The sequence below is a fragment of the Hippocampus guttulatus genome, chromosome 12, assembly GCF_054856545.1.
Source record: "Hippocampus guttulatus isolate MCC_2025c chromosome 12, RoL_Hgut_1.0, whole genome shotgun sequence".
Classification (NCBI taxonomy): domain Eukaryota; kingdom Metazoa; phylum Chordata; class Actinopteri; order Syngnathiformes; family Syngnathidae; genus Hippocampus; species Hippocampus guttulatus.
Genome location: NC_141272.1, coordinates 17613585 through 17638675, shown reverse-complemented (window position 1 = coordinate 17638675; position 25091 = coordinate 17613585). Strand labels below are relative to the sequence as shown.

The 25091-nt window shown below is 41.5% G+C and overlaps 1 protein-coding gene across 1 annotated transcript; it reads left to right on the top strand.

Annotated features, from left to right (window-relative positions):
- The first annotated feature begins 9140 nt into the window (after positions 1–9140).
- Positions 9141–24444, top strand: LOC147197694 (mucin-5AC-like). Its single transcript, XM_086125769.1, has 15 exons — positions 9141–9155; positions 9243–9273; positions 9439–9465; positions 9832–10009; positions 15320–15429; positions 17619–17790; positions 17889–18001; positions 18884–19055; positions 19283–19392; positions 20771–20942; positions 21169–21278; positions 22577–22748; positions 22943–23046; positions 23150–23318; positions 24351–24444. Exons 1-15 carry the CDS (start codon positions 9141–9143, stop codon positions 24442–24444), a joined length of 1749 nt encoding a protein of 582 aa, XP_085981895.1.
- The last annotated feature ends 647 nt before the right edge of the window (positions 24445–25091 follow it).

The window sequence follows — 25091 nt, the reverse complement described above, 5'->3', positions numbered from 1 at the left end:
TAATTTATAAACAGCGTGAATCACTTTACACACACAAAAAACACTTTTTTGTGTGTGTGTGTGTATGTGAGTGTGTGTGTGTGTGTGTTCAGCCCACTGCTGTTTCTCAGGCTGCCCCTTGGAGGTAGGCGACCCCAATAGTTGTTCCCTTTAAGCAAGACCAGCTTGTCAAAGCTGACACAGGCCAAAGCGGATGATGTTGCCGGCTGTTGAAAAAACTCCCCACACAGCCGCGGAGTTTGGGAGTGGGCTGTTTGTATTTAATAAATCAACCCACCCACACCTCCCTGTGGGTGCCGGCGCGTTGAAATGCAGTACGTGTGGTTGGGGGGGGGGGGGTGACCAGTGGCGCGTTTGAAGTGTTTCAGGGCATTTTTTTGTCCTTAGCCCATTTCGCCCCAGTATGTGGAAATAAATGTTGGCCGCCTGTGCATGGATAAGCAGACACATTCCAAAAACATGCATGGAAGGTTAATGGAACATCTCCCTATGTGTGAGTGCAGATCGTTGTGTATCTATAGGTGCCCTGCGATTATCTGACAACCTGTTCAGGGTGTACCTCAATTTGCAGCAGATATGAACGCTGGGAGAGAAACACAAGAAGAGCATAATGACATATTAATTGCCCTTTTGAATTAATTGAAGTTGACTTGATTTGGTCTCCTCCAAGAGAAAACTTGTCTTATAAACTTGAAAGGCTTGTTCCTTCTAACGACATACACGACTCAAAAAAAATTGCGATATTTTGCTTTCAGATGAAATTTCAGGACGAGATGAAAATGGATTCAAACCTTTACAGGTAAACTTGATTTGATCTTCTCGACGCTTTTAAATGCACATGTCCAACTGTTAAATGTTTGAGTACTTTTGGCACAAGTTGCTCCTCGTGAGAAGCTGAATGGCAAAATTCACAACAGGCGTTTGACCCTTGAATGGACCAATAAATGTCTTCGTTCAATTAGAGCTGTTGTTCACATTTTGATGTCATGAGACCAAGACTACACCGAACAATGGATATGGGAGCAGAGAACCAGTTGAGCTGCTTGCATCACTCACAGGTCTGGGAGAGGCACAACTCCAGTTGACATCATGAGCGTCTGCCAAAAATATGCTGGAACTATGACAATCCGTAGTCATTATGTTGGTTGAGCACAAACAAATCGATAAAATGAGTCCAAGATTGATCAAAGTCAACTGGGAAAGGCTCCAGCTCGCTCACGGCCCTAATCGGGATATTTACTTCAACGATTACTTTGATTTACTGTAGTTCCTCTGGCACATTTCTGGTCTTTGGCCTGTCAAGAGCCTCTCCTCATAAAGTTTGCAGTGAATTAACACACAAGCAGACATACACATTATGAGCCAATACTGATGATATGTGTATTATCTTAATATATTTTAGCCCTTTCAGGGACAGCGGTTAATACAGTTGACAGTTATCTGGTTACACGGTGTATGAAACGTTTAAATTAGTAATTGTGTAACTTGTGACAGGAGGTAAAACACCTGTAGGACTTCAGCGGTGTGCTGCTTGCCAGCAAGCTAGCTAGCTTCGCTCTAGCAGTCTGGACAACTTTGACAATTCACACTTTTGTTTGTAAATGTTTCAATATGCCTCTCCTCATAAAGGGCATATCCTGTTGGGCTTTTCTCGTCAACATGACTTTACTCCTGTGGCCCAAAGTACGGAAATGATCTCTGGTTTGTTTGCGGGTACGACTGTGCAAATGGAGTCACAGTGGCCCACAGAGCTACATTGTGATAACCTATCGACTTGGTGAGCTGCTTGCTGTCTTGAAAGCGGCCGAAGACTCAACAGTCTCTTACTGCGTTAAAATTGTCATCATGCAAAATAATCTCATTGGTCATTAAATTTTTCCTTTAAATCTGATTTAATTTTTTCTTCATTTTACCTGGAGCAGAATACATGAGCCTTTTTACACAATGCCGTGAATGTATTCCATTACTCTCTAAGCGTTATCATTAGCATGAACTCAAGTCTCCAAACATTTTTTTTTAGAACAGGGTGTTCCTACCATGTAACTGTTGACTCTCTTGTGCAAGCCTCACATACTGTACACATCAAAGGACTGGTTGACTGCGCACTAAACTGTGTGGCTCATGGCCAGTGTTGGGACAGATGATTCACGGTGCAAACTATTTCAAAGTTCAGCTCACAAATTTTAAAATGAACTAATTCGGTTCATAGTTCATAATTGATTTTTAAAAAAAACTGAGCTCATTGTTCCAAAAATGAACCACTTCATAGTTTTTTATTCCAATCCAATGTATTTTTTCCATCCCCATTGTTTCCACCCATTCCATTCACACTAATATCCAGGTGGCGCTCTCTCTCTACAATATAAGGAAAAGGTTATTGCTTGAAATGTTTTTTTTTTTTACAAATTACAAAAAAAACCAGGACTAAATAATAATAATAATAATAAAACATTTTAAGTACTGAATGTGCAAACGCAAACATAATCTCCTATGCTGTCGGTAAATAGGGATGTACCTCAAAATCCCGTAGTCAATGCGAAAAACATTTCAAGTAACACTATATTTTGGCGAAGTCACTTTTCAATTTATTTATATTTTTGGAATGTATTATTTCCTGACTTGTTTGTCCAAAGAAATGAGCTGTAAACAGGGTTCTAAATGAAGTTTTTTTAAACACCAGCCAATCAAAATTATTACCAGCGATTTTTTTTCTTCACATTTTAGTTCCCATGTTTCTTGTTTCTATCTACCTTTATCGTGCTGGTTGCACTCTTGACTGTAGTCTGACATATCGGCATTAACGCTGTCAATGGGCGGATTAAACATCATTATGTAGCATTACGGCATAGTATTTATTGCAAATGTAGCAGTCACTGCCAAGAGTATGACAGAACAAAACATAGCGGCTTTGCCATCCTTTGATTCCCATTCATTGTTTCAATTTTGTTTCCAAACGATTCTCGATTTTGATAACTCCGTGTTAGAGGAATCTATGAGCAAAATTGTATCATGTTTAAAGTTGCATTTAATTTGGGCACATCGAAACGTTTGGGTGCGTATCCAGCACCCCCAAATGCCTGCACACAAAGGCGCCGGCCATCTGGCCGGGGGACTGTTGAAGTCCACAATTAGCACGTCAATACAGGTGGACAACCACAGGGGAGAAGGCGACACTCGGTCACAAAAGGGGAATGAATAATTCGGGAACAGCGGTTGAGCAACAAAAGACGAGTTGAGAACACCCGTCGCGCCCAGACGACATTGACCATCCGCAAAGTCTACAACATGCTAATTCGATGTAGACCAGACAGAAAAGGCGCCAATGTACTGGTGGTTCAAGTTGGAAAAACAGGTAACCAATCACTACCGAGGAGCCGGACCGGGGTGCGGCATGCAAACATCGGGGGCAGTGTTTTTCTTGTATTTTGCATATGTTACAATAAAATGTCGAACTCGCGGTGGCGGGACTGAGAGTGTGATCGCGGAGCAGCTAACCGTCGTTCGCTCTCAGAGATCCGCTCCCGCCGATATTGAAGACAATTTTCCTGTGTGCCGAGTCATTTCTTTAACTTTGTCCGAGAAAATCTCTGACACTCCGTTCATTTTTTAGTGGCTTGCAGCGCAGACGGAAAAAACATTTTCCACGGGCCGTGTCATTTGCCTGCGTATGCTGCATAATTGGCACTTCTCACGAGGATCTCGGCCATGTAGATGAGGCTGTTCCGGTGTAGAAAAAAAATTGAACAAGAGCAGATAGGGTGCATGGTCAACTGTATTTTATTTTTTTTAACGTAGCAGATAAATTCAGAAATAAACCTGATACTGACCTGAACATCTAACAGACCAAAATACCAAACGTGACAAAAGGTAATCATGTTTCAGTCTGTGTCAACTGTGTTTTAGTTTGAGAAAGAGCAATGATTTAAAAATGAATTGCATTTATTGAATGATTTAACTTTTTTTTTTTTTTTTTTAAAGAAAAGTAATTTATAAAGTCAACATTCCCTTTATGGTTTCTGCTTTACCTGCAAACATATTTTTTTGTGAACTTATTGTATTTATAAAATACAATTTGTGAGTCTCACTCGCTTATGTGTTCTCATGGGACTTTACCCAATGCTACTCTTAAAGTGAAAGTGCTTCATTTACTAAACGAGACAGCATTCACTGCAACAGTCCAAGTATGGTTCAAGTGGTTCCATCAATTCATCCATTAAATAGCACAGCCACCTTATGCTGTGTTTCTTATGCTATTGCTAATTTATATTGCTATATTTTATATTGCACTTATATTGAACTGTGTACAGTTCTTTTCTGAAACATTTATTTTGTGCAATGAAACACTTTGTCCCCACCCCCCATTTTGCTGCTTTAGACTGCAAATTTCCCCAGTGTGGGACAAATAAAGACAAAATCTTATCTTATCCATCCATCTTCAACACCGCTTATCCTGAACTGGGTCGCAGAGAGTTGCTGGAGCCTATACCAGCTGACTTTGGCGGAAGGCAGACTACACCCTGAATTCGCCGCCAGTCAGTTGCAGGGCACAACTGAGAGACAAACACCAATGACACCCACATCCACACCGTCACTGAGTGGGAACCGATTGCACGATGCCAACACACAAGTCAGGCGAGTATACCGCTGCACCATCAGCAACCTTCAAGTTGTTTTTTATATATATATATATATATATATATATATTATAATAGAGAGAAAGAGAGAGAGAGAGAGAGAGAGAGAGAGACACACACATACACAGCCTGGTGTTCGACTGGTTAGCGCGTCGGCCTCACAATGCAGAGGTGCAGAGTTTGTGGAGTTTGCATGTTCTCCACGTGGTTTCCTCCCACATTCGAAAAATGAGCCTGGCAGGTTAATGGAACACTCTAAATCAGGGGTGCCCAACCTTTTTGACCGAAGATCTACTTTTCGATCAGCTAACCTCCTCCCGCAATCGACCCGTTACCGCGCATACTCACGCACTTACACACGCATGCCATGATGAGCAACAGCCATAACGGCCCCTCAAAAGAACGAAACAGAAAAATAAAGTAGACATAAGACATAAATATATCATATTAATAACACGCACATTGACATACAAATGTTTTGAGGTTTTTATTTTGTGTTTTTTTTTCCCCCTTTACACCACTCGCAATCGACTTGGGACCAGTCCGCGAGCTACCGGTCCATCACAATCAACGTATTGGCACCGCTGCTCTAAATTGTCCCTAGGTGTGAGTGTTAGCGCAGATGGTTGTTTGTCTATGTGTGCCCTGCGATTGGCTTGGAACCAGTTACGGGTGTCCCCCGCTTACTGCTCGAAGACAGCTGGGCTGGGCTCCAGCACGCCCCGCGAGCTTTGTGAGGATAAAGCGGATCAGAAAATGGATGGGTGGATACCATAGTAAAAGATTTTTAGTTGAACGTTGTGTCATACTCCTCATCTACATTCCTCCTGTCTAGATCACACTTCAGGGCTTGGTTCTTCTCCACCGCATGGTTGATTTCAACATACTTGCACTGACAGAAGTCACATTCTGTCATCAGTCGGTTCACAAACTTCAGCTCCACCCTCCGCCTCATCATCTCCTTGTGGGGCCGCCAGTGGTTCCTTCGCGGGATCATTAACTGATATCTCTTCCATCTCGGATATTATACTATGTCCAAAAAATTGGTAGCAAGGTGTCATGTCACATGTAAGCATATTTGACAATAAAGTTGACCTTGAACCTTAAACCTTACCTGTGGTAACCCTGATAAAGAAAAAAACAGCATAGACCACCATTAGTGCTCATCATTGTAAACACCATATGATGGTTTTGTTGTGCTTTCTTGCTGGTGTCAGCAGCTTACAGCAAGGCAACATTGGCATGCTGGTTACAGTTAAAATACAAGAAAAAAAAATATTATTATTTTGCTGGGCATTGGCAGGGCCACTGGGAGCAATTTAGGTTCATTTTCTTGCACCAGAACACATTGGCAGCAGACAGTCAGAGCTGGGATTTGACCCACCAACCCTTCGGACATTGGACAACCCACCACACTAACTGTGCCACCGTGACCCAGCAAGACAAGCATGAGGCTTTGGCCCTGCTGGTTGGTGGTGATAGATGGTGACGAGCTGGTCTATTCCGTTTTGGAAGAGGGCCATAGCATCACAAAATGCGGAAAAATGGAAGCGCTTGGAATACTTTCCGGATCATCCTCGGCTCGCTCAGCCACTCAAGCCCCTCCACCATGTTGAGGTGGTAATGGAGGGGACTGGGAGTGCCGTCCCCACAAACATAACTTGAATACTTGAAATGGAAGAAAACAGATGAATGATGAGTCAGGTGAGAGAGGGAGGCACCTACCTGGAACATTGTCATGAAAGATAAAAGATGACTCCTTTGACATTCAGTTCTAAACATCAACTGCAAGGGAGGGACCTAAAATAGAATTAGGGTTGAGCCATTTTTGTGCCCGGGGCGGCTTTGTTTGACATTTAGACTAATTACACAAAATAACAGGTGTGAGCCAAGAACAGTAAAATACTTGCACGTTGGGTAACTCAGGATGTCCTATCGAACCACTCGCATTGTGCTTGATAATGAGAAACACTTTTCTGCTTTCTGTGGGCTCATTGTCAACAACTGTACATAAAAGAATGGAATGACATCGAATCCAGGTGAAGAACCACTGCACTGGATGGAGTTGCCTGGTGCCAGGATTGAAGCATGATTCGGATTTCCTCACTCCTCGCTGGTTTGCACTCACCCCGTGGCACATTTAATCGCACCTTAGCACTACTTCCCGCATTTTCAGAAGTCTTATCGTCAAATAATTAATACCAGCCAAAACTTGCCATATACCGGCACAAGACTTTCCATTCCACTTAAAATAGTGAACATGCAAATATGAAGTGTTTTTAAATCTCGCCTTAAATTGTGATCACAAAAAGAAGAGCTCAGCTGTAAAATAAACAAGAAAACAACTTGGAAAAGAAATAGCTTTTTTTGACAAAGTCTTTCAAAGAAGCCTTTGATATCATTTAACACTTTGAGTGAGAGCGGTTACTATAGTGGACAGCTTATCACGTTATCAGGGTACAGGTCATCATTATTGGTGCATGAAAGGGTTGAATGCAAAATCTGACATCTCCAACATTTTCACAAGAATGATGAAGGCTTCCTTGTAGAATCTGCAGAACCTGCTCAATCACCCATCTAATCAATAGAGTTGGGAATTTCAGCTTATTTTCTGCGTCTTTAGGCTCAGCTCCCTAAAATAAGTCATCAGGTTGTAATCATTAAAATGTAAATTATTTCTCCAATAAATTACTAATTTAACATATACAGTACTTTGTACTGTATTCCACATTGCATTATTGGATTGGATTGGATAAGCTTCATTGTCAAATGCACTTTATGTGTGACATACAGCACAGATGAAATTTCTTCCCTCTATTTATCTAGCTTTATTCATTCCCATACTGAAAGTGAAATAAATACCTGCAAATACAAACACAAATGACCATCAGAAATGTTTGGTGATTTTTGAATTATTATAGCTGAGCACCAACAAAGATTACATTCACTTGCATGCTGCACTATGCACCTGTCTGAGCGAATTGAAAATACGCCGTACCTAATAAGTGTACCTTGGACGGCCTATTTTGAGGTATTGATGTGGACTGATGATAAATATCTGGTGTTCCCATCTTTTGTTTCTAGACTATCTTGTATTCGCCAAAACAGCAAGGCCGCAATGCCTGTGGTTAATTTGAATGCAAGCCAATTAATAAAGAAGTGGAATGTATTTTCTCTCCAGCGGTGAAGATAGAAATGTGGTGCCTACCTCCACTACAGAAAATACCGGGGCTGTCCAGCGGTGACAGTCAAATCGCGCCAACATTCCTGCAAATGAAATGATGTGTAGTGATGGTCCACGCGTGCTGCCAAGAAAGCGCAAACTCCAAGCACATATTCTTCTCTTTTGAAGAATATCGTGGCCAAAAACGCTGAAAACAGTCCACATCGGGTCCACACGAAGTAACAACAAACACCACGTGACAAAACAAAAGACAAAAACAACAACGAAAAACAAAGAAACAAACAAACATAAAAAGCTAAACTCTTGAAGAGCACTTGCCGACTGATGCCAATTAGGGTGCCGTCTTGGATGACTTTCATGGCATCGTCTCTCTTGAACTGTGCATGCAATTGTTATATTTGGACACTTGCTTTCAAGCACGATTGATGCTGTTTTATCAGCGAGTTAATGAGAAATAATCGACATAGGCATTTGAAGGATGCACGTGATTCGTGACAGTTTATGGGAACGTAATAACGCGTGGGCTAACGCTTAGCTAGCATCAATGTCGATGATGCTATTTGCAATGAAGTGCAGCTAGCGTTTGTCAGGTTCTGAAATAACATTGAGGAGTTCTTTGCTTTCTGGGAAGTAGGAAACGAAACATGGAACAATCCCGTGATAAGATTAGGCAAGTAAGCGTGCCTCGATTTTTGCCTCAATGGGCCTTGTCTTCAAACGTCACTTTAACAGGCATTCCATTTCGAGGTACTGCTACCAACACAGAGAATAAACTCACAGCTGTGACTTCAGCTCAAGACTAAACAACTTCTGATTATCTTTAATTGCGCATATGCTCAAAGAATTCCAACCATTAATTTGCTCCTCGGAATGAATGGATCCACCCATTCCAAGTATTTAAGGCTGCAGAGTTTTCCATCGCTGACAAAGGACGTCGACAGCAGCATCATGCACTGTAAGCATTTCCATGTTTTTCCTCGCACGATATATCACTTGTACAATTCAGCTTACTCTCTTGAAAATTCGTTGTATACTCGCAGTTGTGACTTGTTGAAGGTGTTAGTTAGACTGTGCCTCTTTGGTGCGTACGATTAGATAGGGGACTTGAGACACGACGTCAACTTGCAGTGACCTTTCTTTTTCCGTTGAGAGATGGCAAGAGAAAGGTCACCGCAAAATAACGCCCTGGCTCAACTCAGCTAATATGCGCCAAAGAGCCCTTATCTAACAAATGCTAATAATGCTTGTAAAATCAATTGTTGTTGTTGTTGTTTTTTTAAAAGAACCTCCCTCCCACCTTGCTATGAAATATGACATCTCCAATGATGACAAAATGGGTAATGCAGAAATATTCTCTCAATTTAACAGTGTTACATTTCACAGAACACAATACACAGCATCTAACATGACATGTTTTCCGACAGTTGGGGATCACACTTGTGCTACTGCATACTGGTAAGATCCATTTTAAGCAATGCAACCTTGAACTGCACAATGCTCCCGTTAAACATCGTTCCATCTATCTGTCAGACACACACACACACACACACACACATATCATTTGATAACTTGAAAAACAAACATCAAAAATATGCATTGTTTGTGTCTGTATTCTTCTAGCAAATCACGTGCAAGCCGGCGGCAATCGTAAGCATGCTACTCATTTTGTTTATTCCGCATAAAGCTCAGGAATGAGGTCTCAAACTTAAAAAAGCAAAACACCTTCAGTATTATAGGTGCGACTCACATAAGGGTGTATAAACACATCTAACGTTGAAATGTGGTCTGACAATTATCAGAATACACTTGAGTCTTTTCTCATTTGGTTAAATGTTGGTCAAATGGTGACATTTTTGGAACTTTGATCTCCAAGTGATGATTCATGCTTTTTAATCACATATTGTTCGAGGCTTTTTTTTTTAAATCCATGTGCTTTGTCAAACTAATTTTTGTTCATCTTCTTCCATGACACTACAACCACACCAACTCCACCTTATGCCTCTTGGACGAAAGACAAAAAATGCTGGACTAAATGGTATAATCACGACAACCCCGATAACAATGGAGACTATGAGACCCTCAGTAAACTGCGCCGTGAGAACCCAATGGAAATCTGCCATGTGCCAATTCAAATTGAGGCTCGGACTTTATCTGGAGAGAGCGTGGATTCAACAGGCGAGACAATCCATAAGTAAGTAGTGGATGCAGCACAAATATACACACCTGATTTTTTATTATTATTATTTTTTTAGATGAAGTATACGTTCAAGGGCTTAGCTTGGGGGCAAAAAAATGCTTTCAACAAAGTTCCAACACGTTATCATCATTTTCAGGGAATATTTAAAATGCTTGTTAAATATTGGAGTCGTGGCAGTGATAATAATAATAATAATAATAAACAAGGTTGTAAGGATGCGTAGCAACAACCAAAGCCACTCAGAGCGAGCGCAAAGGAAGTTTTTATTCTTGTCACTTTCTGAAGTCCAAACTCCACCACCAAGCAATAGTAAAGCCAAGATTCAAATGATCTTTGGAGCTGGTGCTCATGACGTATTTCTGGGGGAAAGGCGGCAGCGTGGTGAACAACTGGTTAGCACATCTCGCCTCACAGTGCAGCGGTGCAGGGTTTGATTCCAGCTCCTTCCTTTGTGTAGTTTGTTCTCCCCATGCCTGCGTGGGTTTTCTCTGGGTACTCCGGTTTCCACCCCCGTTCCAAAAACATGCATGGCAGCTTAATGGAACACTTGAAATTGTCCCGAGGTGTGAGTGTGAGTGCAGACGATTGTTCGTCTATGTGTGCCCTGTGATTGGCTGGCAACCGACTCAGGGTGTCCCCCCGCCGACTGCCCAAAGACAGCTGAGATAGGCTCCAGCACGCCCCGCGACCCTCGTGAGGATAAAGCGGATCAGAAAATGGATAGATAGAAAATACACAGGCACATGAAGTTTTGGCTTCCGTTTATTCCAAGTTACCAGGACGCTGTATGGAGGGGACTGGGAACTGTTTGTAGCCCGAAGGCACGCCCAACACCGCTTGGAGGTCGTTCCCGAGTTGGGCTGGCGCTGGTGCTTTTCAAAGTGAAAAAGAAATGGTGACTTTTTCAAGACGAAGGAATAGCTGTTCCAGCCAATACTGTGCTTTGGTGGCCATTACGTTAATTTTTTAAATTTAAAAACGTTTAACAGTGAGCCGATACTACAGAGGAGAACGTTCAGAAATTCTGCGAGACAATTTAACTATAGCACCAGGGGTCGAAGAAGACTAGCTCGCTTTCTTTCTTGCTCGGCTCCCCGGCGAGTCACCAAGCTGTGTGTGTGCTCTCTCTCACTCCCTCTCTCGCCCGCACATGTTGCGGCAGCCGCGGGGCTCACTTGATTAAACGCTCTAAATCAGGGGTGGCAAACACATTTTTGTCGCCGGCAACTTAAGAGTTATGTTAGTTATGAAACCAAATAAATCTTTCATCATCTCATCGTATTATGACTTGTACACAACAAATTGATGGATTACTAGTTTTGAAAAAGTCAACTCTTTGTTTGCTCAATTATTGTTCAAGTGAGTGTAACCAGGGGAACAAAATGATTGCGAAACTTCAACTTTATTCATGGCAATTTGACATTTTGGTCCATATTTTAACAAGGATCATGGAAGTTATAAAATGACGTGGTCTTGAGTTTGATAGCTGTGCTCTAAATTGTCCCAAGGTGTGGTTGTGAGCGGAAATGGTTGTTTGTCTATGTGTGCCGTGCGGTTGGCTGTTCGAAAGGCCACCATTTTATTTGTTCAATATTTAACTGCTGCTCACGTCACATTGGCAAGCCAGTTCTTACATCACTTCCATTTATGGCTCGACATTTAGCTTTTACATCGTGTAAAAAAAAAAAGAAAAAGATTTTACATAATGTAGGCCACATCGGTGAGCTAAACGTAATAATCGTAATCCAAGTTCCTTGTTTCAAAGTGTTATTCATACAACCCGATATATTGTCACTCACTTACCACTGGGAAAGAACTGGTCTCTTCCATACAAAATATTTTCATGTAAATATACGGTAATAATAATAATAATACATTTTATTCAAAAGCGCCTTTCATGCCACCCAAGGACATAAATAAATAAGAGAAATATTGTTTAAGATAAGAGAAATATTGTATAAAAACAGGACATAAAATCACAAAACAGAGGAAATGGAAGAATTGTGTTGTAGGCAGTCCTGAACAGAAATATAGTACGGAGCAATTGTTTTAAAAAATATATAGATATGTATTATTCTGCCAAACATTATCTTCTTAAATTAAAAAAACACATTTTTTTTAAAGCTGCCTTCGCATTGCCTCTTTCTCTCAAGAGATTTCGCTGGTCCGTACCATTTCACCTAATGGCACTGTTGTATTTATCCATGACATCGCATGAGTTATCAATGTCTTTTGTGAGTTACTGCTCATGGCTCAGTATATCCATCCATCCATCCATTTTCCGAAGCGCTTAATCCTCACTAGGGTCGCGGGGGGTGCTGGAGCCTATCCCAGCCGTCTTCGGGCAGTAGGCGGGGGACACCCTGAATCGGTTGCCAGCCAATCGCAGGGCACACAGAGACAAACAACCATCCACGCTCACATTCACACCTAGGGACAATTTTAGAGAGTTCAATCAGCCTGCCATGCATGTTTTTGGAATGTGGGAGGAAACCAGAGTACCCGGAGAAAACCCACGCAGGCCCGGGGAGAACATGCAAACTCCACACAGGGAGGCCAGAGCTGGAATTGGACCCGGCCTCTACACTGTGAAGTCGACGTGCTAACCACTGGACTACCGGGCCGCCCCTTGGCTCAGTATAGACAATATCAAACTGAATATATTTTCACCTTTTTGTGTTGGTCTTTGGACACTGTTAGCCTGTGTGATTGTATGGCAAATACGGATATGCATTTTTTTTTTTAAAAAAAAAGTATTTTTTGCTATTTGTTCAAGAGAGATGCATTACTGCAACATTGGCGAGGCAGCTGCTACGTCACTTTCACTTCTGACAGTTCTTGTCCAGCAATTATGCAATATCACAGACAATAGTAAATATATGCAATATTTTCGGCTTCTTCCATTAGAAAGGTTGATAGATAGACTTTCAATGTTGCCATCTACTGAAAAACTATGTGATGTTGGTTAATAGTGTTGTTAATGATGGGGCTATTTGTTGCTAAAATTTGCCAACTAACCTGGCAGTCTTTTTGTTTTTTTTAACCTTGCATTGATTCAAATGTTTAGAAATTCACGTGACTTTCTCACCGACATGGCGCAGATAGAGAGACAGTATCAGCAAATAATATATTTTAAATCCATTTATTAATGGCTGCGATTGGCTGGCAACCAGTTCAGGGTGTCCCCCGCCTTCTGCCTGATAACAGCTCGGGTAGGCTACAGCACGCTCCGTGACCCTTGAGGATAAGCGGATCACAAAATGGATGGATGGATATATATTATTGGTAAAATTATTGTAAAAAAATAAAGATCTAAAATATTACATTCATCTTCATCTTAATGATATCTATATTGATGTTGTTTTAACTCTGATTGTTGAATTATTAAAAAGTAGGCTCCATTTTTTACTACATTTTGCTAGAATAGTGGCACGGGGGCCAACTGGTTAGCACATCCTCCTCACAGTGCAGCAGTTATGGGTTTGAATCTGGCCGTGGAGAAAACCCACTCAGAGAACATGCAAACTCCATTGGGGTCAGAATCGAACCCTGCACCTCTGCTCCGTGAGGCCGACGTGCTAACCAGTCAAACACCATGTCACCTTTGTGCCTCTTGATAAACTCAAATCATATGCAAAGTGAATCCAATCGGCTGGATTGTTTTTTCCTGTAGTGAACCAAATGTAGCGGGAGTTATTTTGCTTTATATGGAAATGCTGTTCATCCATCCATTTTCTACCGCTCATCCGGGGGCAGGTTGCGGGGGCAACAGCCTTAGCGGGGAAGTCTGGGCTTCCCCGCTAAGGCTGTTAGCAGCCCAGACTTCCTTCTCCACAGCCACATGTTCCAGGTAAAGTGAGAGCCTCGTCTTTTGGCCAGCTCCTTCCTCACCACGACAGACCGATAATTCCGCATCACAGCAGACGCTGCACCGATCCGCCTGTCAAACCTCCGCTCACTCCTGCCCTCACTCGTGAACTCGTGAGATACTTCAACTCCTCCACTTCACACTCGGATGCAAACTGTTCCAGTGAGAGTTGGAGAGACCTGCCTGAAGAGGCCAACAGCACCACATCATCTGCAAAAAACAGATACAATACTGAGGCCACCAAACCAGACCCCCGGCTGGGCCTAGAAATTCTGTCCATATAGGTTAAGAACGGAATCGGCGACAAAGACCGGCCTTGGCGGAGACTCGGGGGTGTCTTTCTTGCAAGAGAGAAAACATGTCTTGGTTCACAATCTCAGAGCAGCTGTCCCGTTGGCTCTGCCTTGTAAGCCATTACAGGTTCCAGGACAGCTCTAAAATTGCCCCCATAATGGTGTTCATTATGGACAATCCGTGATGACCACAGAAGTCCAACAACAGAACACTACTCAAGTTCTGAAAGAAAGGGGGCGGGGGTTGTTCAACCCAATCCTGCTCTTCCAGGTCTCACTGTCATTGGCCAAGTGAGCATTTGAAGTCCCCCAGCAAAACGAAAGTGTCCCCAGGGGGAGTGCTCTCTTGCACACCGTCCGAGGGCTCAAAAAAGGGTGGGCACCCTGAGCTGCTGTTTGGTGCATAGGCAATGAGGAAATGCCAAGGCAGGTGCCTTGATTGACGCATCCATGAGCTATTTTGTTGTATCTAGACCATAGAATGTGACAATAAAGTTTCTGTATTCTATTTTGTGGTTGTTCTGATGCCCTCAAAACAAAGTTGGGTTGAGCATGTCAAAAAGCTGTGCAAGTCTATTGGGGCATTCGAGGAAGGTGGGAACTTGAACCTTTACGACCACAGACTCTGGAAAGTGAACTGCAACGGCCCTTTGAAGTGGGAGGTTCGAGATGCAAAGTCAGAAAAAAAGGACCCCGAGTTCACCGACCGATTTCAATGTGGTGTCACTCGACAATTGAGTTCTCACGGCGAGACTTTCATCCATCCATCCATCCATCCATTTTCTGATCCGCTGATCCTCACAAGGGTTGCAGGGCATGCCGGAGCCGATCCCAACTGTCTTCGGGCAGTCGGCGGGGGCCACCCTGAACTGGTTGCCAGCCATTCACAGGCCACACATAAACAAACAACCATCTGTGCTCACACTGACACCGAGGGACAATTTAGAGTGTTCCATTAACCTTGCACGCATGTTCTTGGAAACTTTTTGTTGTTTACATTCGCCTCGAACACTTTGAGATCAGAACAGAAAAGATTTTTTTTTGTGGGGTGTCAGTGACAGTAGGGGCGGAAAGGCCCAAATTGAATGTATGAATGCGTCTAAGTCAACTGGATCTGAATCTGGATCTGTATCATCTCTGCAGGTCCGACACAAAAACCGGATTCATCTGTAGAAATGTAGACCAATCAAGTGGAATTTGCTCGGATTATGAAGTTCGTTTTCTGTGCCCCCTCACTTTCTGCCATCCAGAAGGTAATCATTTGTCCATATGAAACGAAGTACTTGTAGCTTATTTAAGTCTGTATCGTTCTTTAAATGTCAACTTCACCGAACATGCTAGTCATGAAGTGTTTTCACAGCAATGAAAGCCTGTTTTGTACCACAGTGATCCCTCGCTATTTCACGGTTTGTTTATCGCGGCTTCAGTGCATCTCGGATTTTTTCAAACATATTCATAAAAAAATAAAAATAAACAATAATGCATACACATGAAGTACAGTACTGTACATGTTGCTCTATGTGACTGGCGGCTGTTTTGCAGCTTCTCGCGGACCGTTTGCGGACTTTTTGCGGATTTAAAAAAACCAAAAACCTTTTTTTTTTTTACCTGTATATGTAATTGATCGCTAGTTTGCGGATTTTCGTTTATCGCGGGTGGTTTTGGTCCCCATTAACCGCGATAAACGAGGGATTACTGTATATGTGTTGAAGGAGTAATGCCTTTTGTCTGTTCGTGTCAATTTACGCTCTTTAATATCAAATCAAAATCTTCAACAGCAGTGGTTCTTAATTGTTATACACTAAGGACAACCGAAAGCAAGGGCGTCAAACTAATTTTAGTCCCGGGCCCCTTTGGAATTACTGTATGACAGTGAAACCAAATACCGGTAAATGTTTAATTGTCTGATGGTATTATTACTTGGACGCAGCAAATGGATGGATTACTGCAATCAGTCAACTCTAATAGTTTGTTCAATAATTGTTCAAGTGAGTGTAAACATGGTCAAAAATGTTATTGCAAAATCTCAAGGTTATTTATTGCACATGACAATTGGACATTTCGGTACAGATTTTAGCAAAGGATCATGGATGTTGACACACATGATTTTCCTTTGCGGGCAACATAAAATGACGTGGCAGGCTGCATCTGGTCCCCAGGCCTTGGGTTTGACTCCTGTGACCTAAAGGAATAGCTGCCTTCCCAAGAATTACTATCTTTATTCAGAAAAATTGTATTTGAAGTTCTTTTAAGCAACTCTAACATGAGGTACAATTTGAACCACACAAAATAGATTGTGGTTCACAAGTCACAATTATTATTATTAGTAGTAGTAGTAGATTAAATATGTACATCGACTCCAAGTTTCTTGCTGAAATACCAAAATTGCAAATTTTTCTTCACCTTTGAAAATGTTTTGATATTGCAAGCATTTTTTGTTGTGAATACTCCTTTTTATTTGAACAATTTTTTTTTTAGGTCGTGTGGTTTCAAAACTAGTTATTCACCAATTTGTTGTGTGTATATAATATGAAGAGATCATCCCTTTATTTGGGTTCATTGTCAGTCACAGACCATCTAAAGCAGGGGTGTCAAACTCATTTCACATTGTGGGCCACATACAGCCTCGGTAGATGTCAAGTGGGCCGGATCATTAAAATTATACCATACTCTGCTATAATTAGCCCAAATATGTCTTTCCTTTGTTTTGGTCTAAGGAAGCACAAGAACATTAGGAAAAGGTCGAAATTTAATGAACATATCTTTTACAAAACATTTCACGAAGCACCTTAGATTTCCTTCGACAAATGTGCAATTTACTTTGATCATTCACATATATGCAGTGTAACTGATCCCACCGATTGTACAAAGGCACAAAATTTTAACAAATAATTGTTATTGAAAAATATAATAATGCACTTTAAGATTAAACGAGATTTATAAAGAAAGGAATTTTTTAAACCATTTGCACATGTGCAAATAAAATCCGAATGTAATCCCTGCCTACACCTTACAAACTAAGGAGAGTGCTATTAAATGTGTAAAGAATAAAGTATCCACATGTCCTTGACAGCGTCTGCTGTTTTGGGTCTGTCTCAGTGACAGACTAAGGCTGCTGCTGTCTTCTTTGATCAAAACAATGTTGTCTTCTAGTCTGATCAAAACAGTGTGCCTAGCGGACGAGCAGATACTCCATGAATCGCACCCCATTAAAAATATTCATTCATCGTCTTTGATGCATTTTTTTCACTTTCAAATGATCCTGCGGGCATGATTGAATCTCCTTGGGGGCCGGTTACGGCCGTTGGGCTGTATGTTTGACACCCCTGTTCTAAAGAACATTTTCTAAAGAACCATACAAAATCCTTTAGGAAACCATAACTAGCATGTGGCCCACGACAAAAAATGAGTTTGGCACCCCTGCTCTGAACGATTGCTCTAGAATGCTGGACTCCATGGTTTGATCGAGACAACCCCTGTGGCTATGGAGATTTTGAAACTCTTCCCGACCTGCACAAAGAGTATCCATGGAAGATCTGCAAACATCCAATTAAAATTCAAATCAAAACCACATCTGGAGCCAATGTTAGTTCAACAGGCGATGTGATTTTGGCGTGAGTACAAGAGGAACTACCGGTACAAATGTTGCTGACATCAAGTGCTTGCATGCTTTTGGATAGATACTGATTGAGTCCGCCCTTTGTCTCGACAGAGCTGACACAGACGTAGGATTTGTCTGTCGAAATTGTGACCAGCCACACGATGGTCATTGTGCAGATTATAAAGTTCGTTTCTTGTGCCCCCTTGAATTCTGCAAACCAGAAGGTAATATTGTGCAAAATGCGCTACAGTCAATTTCAACCCGTTTTTTACACCATTGATAAAACATTTCAGAGTGAGGAAAAGTGTGAAAATCATATTCAATCTTCCAAATGTTAATTTTCATCTCATTGTTTCCCCCCCACATTCGTGTTTTCTGTAACTTTTCTTCGATTTCTATGACTAGTATTTTCCGCACGATAAGGCGCTTCGGAGTAGAAGGCGCAGCTTCGATGAATGGCCTATTTTAAAACTGTTTTCATACACAGGGCGCACCACATTATAAGGCGCACAGAATAAAAGTCACAATAGGGGATGCGGTTGTGCTCTGCATCCACCAGATGGAGCTCCGCTAAAGGGAATGCAATACGACACAATACAGCTTTATTTATGCACTGCTTTCACAACTGGCTGCAGCTGCAACAAAGCGCTTCACGGAACATTTCAAATACTATGTCCAAGAAATCAGAATATTGAGCCATATAAAAGGAGCATCAGATTGTAAGACGCACTGTCGGCTTTTGAGGAAACGGAATGCTTTTAGGTGCACCTTATTGTGCGGAAAATACGGTATTCATCTATCATTGCTCTTTGTGTGTTTATAACCATTTCCCTTTTGCGTCGTCATGTTTCTCTCAATCTTCTTCACACTTCATTTTAGAATGTTTTTCCGTCAATACCTTTTGAATGTGATTCTAAAGAATCACATTTTACACAATATATGTAAATTAAAAAGTCCCATTAGTACGTAAAAAGTACCTAATACAACGATCCAATTGCTACATGTTAACACCACACATTTTGGGGTAAGTTCTACATTTCCAATTGAATCCAAGACTATAATACAAATTATTTTATTTATCTTCCTCTTTGGATGCATTTGTTTAGTATGCAAGACTGCATGGTACAATCGAGACAACCCTAATGAGACTGGAGACTTCGAGTTACTCAAGGAACTCCAATTTGAGAACCCAAATGAAATCTGCCCATTCCCGCTCGACATTGAGGTCAAAACCGTCGATGGAAATAGTCTGTCCTCCACCGAGGATATCATTGCTGTGTAAGTACGAGATCCATTTATTATTAACTATGAAAGTCGAGCAAGCATAACGCTAAACTGTGTCTTCCTATAGAGGTGCAAATATAAACGAGTCTTCACTCGAATCAGATCTGCTCAGTTTATAAATTTACCACAAAATATACTGTACATGCACACTGAAATGATTTAAAGGCTAATTTAAAGTGATTACATTGTTTTGATTTGCGTGACTCCTTTCATTTCTGCAGAGTGGACGCAAATACTGGGTTTATCTGTAAAAATGATGACCAGAAGAGTGGAACCTGCTCCGATTATCAAGTTCGTTTCATATGTCCCATCGATTTCTGCAAAGAACATGGTAATTATGCCTAATCAGCGATGCATTTGAAGTAATCTCATCACAGATTGCGATAAGAATGACAAAACATCCAGCCATTTTCAACACCGCTTATCCTGAAATGGGTCGCGGGGAGTTTGCCGAGCCTATCCCAGCTGACTTTAGGCAAAAGGCGGAATAACTCCCGAACTGGTCGCCAGTCAGTCACAGGGCACATATAGAGGCAAGCGACCGATCCCACGCTGCCTGCACACAAGTCAGGCAAGTAGTGTACCTCTACACCAGGGGTGTGCAACCTCGGTCCTCAAGGGCCGCTGTCCTGCCTGTTTTCCAGCTTTCCCAGGAGCAACACACCTGATTCGAATAATCAGGAACGTTCTAATGCTGCTTCAGAGCTGACTGATGAACTGATCATCTCAATCTGGTGTGTTGCAGCCGGGAAAGCTGGAAAACAGGCAGGACAGCGGCCCTCCAGGGCCGGAGCTGGACATGCTACACTGTCAGCAACTGAATGACAAAACGATCCATGTAATCCATGAAAAATATTTATTCATTAATTATTTCACAAATATTAGTTTATTATCCTCACGAGGGTCGCGGGCAAGCTGGAGCCTATCCAGGGTGTCCTCGGGCAGTAGGTGGCGTACACTCTGAACTGGTTGCCGGCCAATTGCAGGGCACACACAGACTAACAGCCACCATTCACGCTCACAATCACACTTGGGGACAAATTAGAGCCTTCAATCAACCTTCTATCCATGTTTTCGAAATGTGGGAGGAAACCGGAGTACCCGGAGAAAACCCACGCAGACACGGGGAGAACATGCAAACTCCACACAGGAAGGCCGGAGCCGGATTCAAACCTTGCACCTTTGCACTATGAGGCCAACGTGCTAACCAATCGACCACCGGGGATAAAGGGAGGAGTTCCCGGCCATGCTCATTGATGGTCTGCAGCGTTTGGGCTGCTGTGTGAGGCCTTGTGTTCTCATGATGCAAGATGACTCCTTTTGACTGATGATCCCTGCCTTTGTTCTTTATGTCTTTCTTGACCCGCCTCAGCCGTTCACAGTAGTTGGCACCAAGTTTACAAGTGACGATGAAGCCAAAAGTGTTGTTAGCGACTGGCTGAGACATCAGCCCAAAGATTTTTACGCTGAAGGAATATGGCAGCTCGTGCACTGATGGGCAAAGTGTGTGACAGTGCTGGGAGACTACATTGAAAAAAAAAAGTCCTTATCCTGAAAAATTCACCATATTTACTGAATGACCCTCATATAATGATGTTGAAAGATATATATATATATATATATATAAATTTTATAAGACCTTTAAAATGTATTCCAAAAAATTAGGTTATTCAGCAAACCTTGCAATGTACCTATGGTGATTTCTACAGAATGCTGGACTCCATGGCTGGACGGAGACAATCCCTCTGGTGCTGGAGACTATGAGACTATTAGTCATCTGCGTCACAAATATCCATGTAAAATCTGCGCGACCCCACTTCAGATTGAAGTCGAAACTATACATGGGTTCAGCGTGGCTGCAACTGGGGATGTGATTCATGTGTAAGTACTCGATCCAGCACTGATGAACACTTTCTTTTTCTTCAGCTTATTTATTATATCTAAACTACCACGCATGACCTTTTGATAAGAGGGGCCTGTATTAAAAAAAAAAAAAAAGATACACATCTAGAGTGAAGGGATGGAGGCAAATTTCTGAAAGCAGATTGCTATTGAACTGAAGCAACTGTCCAGGAGACGAGAATGCCCCAATTCTGTTTCCCAACAGAGCCGATGTGGAGACAGGATTCATCTGTCAAAATTACGATCAGAAGCATGGCAGTTGCTCGGATTATCGGGTTCGTTTCAGGTGTCCCCTTGATTTCTGCAACCCACCAGGTAAGCATGATTAAATTTGTTGCTTTCTCAAATGAAAGTCAAAGCAAAGAGAGAAACACTCGCTTTCTCGATCTTATGGTATTCTTAAGATCAGGTTCTACTCCATGGGACCATCCGCAATGTGGCTTAGTTAGAAGTGGATGTGAAAGATGGGTTTAACAGATACATCTGGTATTGCCTCAATCTTGTGGACCAGTAAATACGCCACACTATTTCTTCACCTCCCATTTTTCAGTAGCTTACTGTATATTTAGCAGAATTTTTCGCGAGTGCTTTTGTGCTGGTAATTCTCTCAAAGTGATACATTGTTTTTCTTTCTGTCTTTGTTTCTTTTTTCACAAATTTACCGGTAGTTTTGTTTGAAAATAATTTGACTTGAGCCCATGATTTGACAGGTCAACGCAATATGCTAACACTGATCTCCAAAACACTTTGGAGGGTCCTTCATTATGGATCAAAAAATTTCTGACAGAAATTCATCCAATGGTCCGAGAATCTTCTGGAATATCCATGCAGTTCCCCTATCACTGCAGAATCTGCATTTGATTAACGTAAAATATTACCTTAAAACCATGACTATCTAACGGATTAACACTGAGGTAAAAAAAAAAAAAGCAACAAAAATGCCCTCAACAATCCTTTGCTGCAAATAATTGCATGCCTTCTTGAAAAATAATGTAAATGATTTTAAAGAGTTGCCGATCCTACTCCATATTATCATGGCTTTGCTTCGAATTACACAATTGTGTATTTTCCAGCATTGGGCACACTTCTGCATGCTATTTAATGAGAAAAAGTGTGCTGAAACTTAGGGTGGCAGGCTGTAAACGGACATTTGTTTATTTTTAACTACTGTATTTTATGCACCATATGGCGCTTCGCTGTATAAGGCGCATCTTTAATGAATGGCCTATTTTAAAACTGTTTTCATAGATAGGGCGCACCGCGTTTTAAGGCGCACAGAATAGAAGGTACAATAGTGGCTGCAGTTGTGCTATGCATCCCCCAGATGGAGCTATGCTAAAGAGAATACAATACAATACAGCTTTTATTTATATAGAGCTTTCACAACCGCTGCAAGTGTTACAAAGCGCTTAACAGAATATTTAAAATACTACATCCAAGAAATCAGAATATTGATCCACCTAAAAGGTGCATCAGATTATAAAGCACATTGTCGGCTTTTGAGAAAATTGAATGCTTTTAGGTGAGCCTTATTGTGCGAAAAATATGGTAGTTATGTTGGTATTTATACCACACCAACCAATCTTCTTCCTATTCTTGGACATTCGCTTCAGAATGTTGGACTGTGTGGTTTGATGTCGACGACCCCGACAACGAGGGTGACTTTGAAGAGATTTCAAAAATTTGGGAACAATTCCCATCGGAAATGTGTCACATGCCAACTTCCATCGAGGCCCGGACAAAATATGGAGCAAGTGTGGATTCAACAGGCGACGTCATCTATATGTGAGTACATACATAACAAAGGCCTCATGTACATTGTCTTGGGGGAGCAATCATTAACTCACAACCACAAAGTGAATTATTTATTTTGGGTGCCCTACAATAGATTCATCCTAAGTTCAACCAAGAACAAAGCTGCGAATAAAGCTGTAAGTCGTGAGTACAATGCACAAACTGACCTCTACTTGTCTCTGCAGAGCTGATACAGAAACAGGTTTCATCTGTAAAAATTCAGACGAGAAGAGGTGTTCCGATTACGAAGTGCGCTTTAAGTGCCCCCTTACATTTTGCTATCCGGATGGTAAGTCAGTAGTTATCTACAGATGCATCCATATTTAGAATTCAAGTATGATTGAAAAAAATAAGATTTTATTGAACCAATCATAATAATGTCCACCAAACAGTGTGCTACACTCCATGGTTTAACCACGATGACCCACGTGGAACGGGAGACTATGAGCTCCTATCTCACCTGAGGCCAAAGAATCATATCTGCGACTACCCTGTCGACATTCAAGTTGTCACTGCTTATGACAATTATCCTTTTTCGTACACCGGCCAGATACCCTACATGTAAGTTGGCTTCTTGGTTAAAAACAATCACCGTATTTTCTGCATTATAAAACGCTTCGGATTATAAGGCGCACCTTCAATGCATGGCCTATTTAAAAACTGTTTTCATGAATCGGGCGCACTGCATTATAAGGCGCTTAGAAGGTAGAATAGTGGCTGCGGTTGCGCTATGCATCCACTAGATAGAGCTATGCTAAAGGGAATACGATACAATACAATGCCTTCACAACCGCTGCAGCTGTAACAATGACAACTGGTCACAGACGCGGACATGAAACATATAAATACAAATGGTATTGCAAAACAATAAATAAAAGACAAAAGTTATGAAGACAATTGATTCAACAAAAAGGCACACAAACCTCGTGGGCTCACATCCACAAGGGGCTAAATATCCTTAGAAGTCTTGCTTGTCTCCTCCTTCTTTTGTTTAGTCAGTAGTTAACTATGCTTTTGGTATTATCTTTGTTACATAATGGCTGCGCGGAGCTCACAAAGTAGTTGTCTGTTTGAGTGTGTGTTGGCGAATGCATATGCCCATTAGTGTTGGGCAGAACCCTTTTAGGTTACAATTGGTTACTGCGAAAAATCACCACTAGATAGCATAGGAAAACAAACGGAAAAAACTCAATGGGGAATATAGAGACAGTAACGCCATATGTTAGGCGCATCGGATTATAAATCACACAGTTGGCCTTTGAGAAAATTGAAGGGTTTTAGGTGTGCCTTATAGTGCGGAAAATACGGTATACTGAAGGTACTTTGTATGTCTTCTTTTTTTTTTTTTTTTTTTAACGCACCAACTACCCAGAGGTCATCAACTGTGATGAAACGATCTGTTGGATAGTTGTTTGCTGACATTGGGCACAATGGGGGTTCAAAAGAACTGTGTACCAACAGAACTGGTGTTCTCATTTGTTGGTTTGAACAACTGCGTAGATGCTTTGTTTTACCTCTAATATGAAAATTCAACCACATTCTGATGTATTCTGTAGAGTGTACAATATGATTAACCCATTTTAATGTTTTCAGATATAGTGCCACTGAGGGATTTGCCTGTCGCAATGAAGACCAGAATAACCACCGATGCTATGACTACAAAGTTCGCTTTGGATGCCCATGCTAATTGGATGCAACATAGTCTAAATTTGTATTCTGTGAGACGTGTTTAATGAATTATTCTTCTCAGAGCTATCTTTGAAATGACAAGAAATATTTGTCCACGCTATTTTGACCTAGCATTGAGGATGTTATGATTTTGTGATTTTCAACACTAGCATTTAACTTTTTTTTTCATATTTATTAAAGGGACACTCGGATGGGCTGAACACTGGCACTTATATAATAGTTTGTCATAATTATATCAGCACCCCCCCCCCCCCCAAAAGAATCTGATGATTTTGGGGCTTTTTTTGTGATGACCTAAGACTAGAGCACCGGTCACCAACGTGGGGCCCGCGGGCACCAGGTAGCCCGTGAGGACCACACCAATACCTCGCCAGTGTTAGGATTGTGATTTGCTAGTGGAAATTATGATTTAAAAATGAAAACACGGGTAGTGTTGTGAGACATCTTTAAGATCATCAGAGCCTGAAAATTAAAATCATTAAGTATTAAAAATAACACATTCTAATATTATGAAATGTAATTTGTACAAATGTTATTTCAGACGTGTATCAATTTGGTAGCCCTTCACACAATCAGGACACATGAAGTAGCTCTCACTCTCAAAAAGGGTGGTGACCCCTGGATTCGAGATTGGCACGCCCCCAT

What these genes read in the sequence shown, in the direction of transcription:
- LOC147197694 (XM_086125769.1), top strand. An exon ending in ACTTGTGCTACTGCATACTG is followed by an intron (nt 9,274 to 9,438) that starts GTAAGATCCATT and finishes GTATTCTTCTAG; the next exon opens with CAAATCACGTGCAAGCCGGC. An exon ending in ACCGAGGATATCATTGCTGT is followed by an intron (nt 19,056 to 19,282) that starts GTAAGTACGAGA and finishes TCATTTCTGCAG; the next exon opens with AGTGGACGCAAATACTGGGT.